Source organism: Chaetura pelagica, unplaced genomic scaffold, assembly GCF_000747805.2.
Source record: "Chaetura pelagica isolate M959 unplaced genomic scaffold, ChaPel_1.0 scaffold364, whole genome shotgun sequence".
Taxonomy (NCBI): Eukaryota; Metazoa; Chordata; class Aves; order Apodiformes; family Apodidae; genus Chaetura; species Chaetura pelagica.
Genome location: NW_009953089.1, coordinates 125,573 through 127,531, shown reverse-complemented (window position 1 = coordinate 127,531; position 1,959 = coordinate 125,573). Strand labels below are relative to the sequence as shown.

The 1,959-nt window shown below is 61.8% G+C and overlaps 1 protein-coding gene across 1 annotated transcript in view; it reads right to left on the bottom strand.

Moving 5' to 3' along the window:
• LOC104388194 (sodium- and chloride-dependent creatine transporter 1-like) overlaps nucleotides 1-1,959 on the bottom strand; it is a gene marked incomplete at its 3' end in the record, with an annotated part of 5,919 nt that overhangs the window by 1,642 nt on the left and 2,318 nt on the right. Inside the window, 7 exon segments of the mRNA XM_009997023.1 lie at nucleotides 26-163; nucleotides 244-356; nucleotides 445-569; nucleotides 652-755; nucleotides 847-981; nucleotides 1,226-1,358; nucleotides 1,437-1,710. Coding sequence (XP_009995325.1) covers nucleotides 26-163; nucleotides 244-356; nucleotides 445-569; nucleotides 652-755; nucleotides 847-981; nucleotides 1,226-1,358; nucleotides 1,437-1,710 — 1,022 coding nt within the window.

Genomic DNA, 1,959 nt, shown 5'->3' with positions numbered 1-1,959 from the left:
CCACAGCTCCTGCTGCATCCCCCACCTGCGTGACCATGGAGAGGCCGATGAGGCAGCAGACGATGCAGCAGAGCGCAGCGGTGACCTCGCGGCGCAGCAAACCAGCCTCTGCCTGGGGGAACAGGTCCAGGATGCCCGTGATGAAACCTTCCACACCGACAAACTGTGGCAGAGAGCAGGGCTCAGAGGGTTATGTACCACCCTGCCCCCTCCCTGTCCCCATCCCCTTGCCCGCTGCCGCACCTGGCTGTCCAGCCCCAGCACGAGGAGCATGAAGAAGAAGAGCGTGGCCCAGAGTGGGGACAAGGGCATTAGCGTCACAGCTTTAGGGTAGGCGATGAAAGCCAGCCCAGGGCCTGTGGGAGAGCAGGGTCAGCACTGCCACCCCGGGGGGGGACACACAGGGAACATGGTGCTCATGGGTACCTGCTGCCTGGTACTCACCAGACTCAGCCACCTGGGAGATGTCCACGCCTTGCTCAGAAGCCATGAAGCCCAGCACAGAGAAGACAACAAAGCCGGCAAAGAAGCTGGTGGAGCTGTTGATCACGGCCAGGAGGTAGGCATCCCTGCAGGCAGAGAGGGTCAGGGGGTACCAAGGGATACCAAGGGGACATGCATGGGAATACCCCACAGCCAGCACAGCCCTACCTGTAGCAGTTGTTGTGGAAGCGGTTGTAGCTGCCCAGCGCAGTCAGGGCTCCCAGCCCGATGGCATAGGAGAAGAAGATCTGGGTGCCAGCATCAATCCAGACCTGACGTGAGAGAGAGGGTGTTAGGGGATGAAGAGGGTGCTGGGGGGGTGCCCAGCACCCAGTCCCCTCCCGTGCTACCCACTGCCCTCACTTGCGCCTCAGCCAGCTTGGACCAGTCGGGTTTCAGGTAGAAGATAATGCCATCGATTGCCCCAGGCAGAGTCACTCCGTGCACCAGAAGCAGAATGAGGACCACGTAAGGGAAGAGCGCCGTGAAGTAGACGATCTGCAGAGGAGTGGGTGCCAGTAAGATGCCCTGGGCCAGGGCTCTCTGTCATGTGCCACAGGTGTCCCAACAGGATCAGGGCTCAGTTATGTCCCCAGTGGCACCTCCCAGACACATGTGGGACAGGGCGTCCAGCACCACCGAGGGCTCCAGCACAGGAGGGCAGGAGCTGGCAGTGCCACATGCCACAGCCCTATCCCCGTGTGCTGGTGGCCCCGACGTGTCTGTCCTCCCCCAGCATCACCTTCCCGGTTGACTTGACACCCTTCCAGATGCAGAAGTAGACGATGACCCAGGTGGTGATCAAGCAGAGGATCATCTGCCAGTTCATCTCCCCTGGCTCACTGATGTCCCCTGAGAGCTGCAGCACCTTGTTCCTGCAGAGTGGGGCCGTGCTGAGCGCCAGCACGACCCCCCAGCCCCGGGCGAGAGCCCCTTGGTCCCCACACACTCACTCCCAAAACTCGATGACAGGTGAGCGCTTGTTGGCCATGTCGGCACAGCTGATGTTGAAGATCGTGGTGTCAACACTGATGTTGGTGGTGACATTGCTGCAGGGACTGAGGTGGAAGAGCTCGGTGCAATGCTCCGTGTTCCAGGAATGGCCACAGGTGGCCCAGGGCAGGGTGTCCGTCAGCGAGTGCACCAAGTAAAAGAGCCCCCACACCAGGATCATGATGTAGTAGGAGTTGCAGAAGAAGACAATCACCATGGAGGCCAGGCCCAGACCTGTGGCACAGGGAGATCAGAACACGCCAACACCCGTGGGTGCTCAGTGGGCTGGGACAGCAGCAGTCTGGGGTGGGATGGGGCAGGACGTGGGGTGCTGGTGGGGACACAGGGAACCAGAGGCCCAGGGTGGAGCTGGTGGGGATCTGGGGAGCTGGCTGCCCCAGGCAGGACAGGGGGAGCTGGCGGGGACAGGACAGAGGGAGCTGGCAGCCTCAGGAGACGTGAGAAGCTGGTGGGGACTGGCCT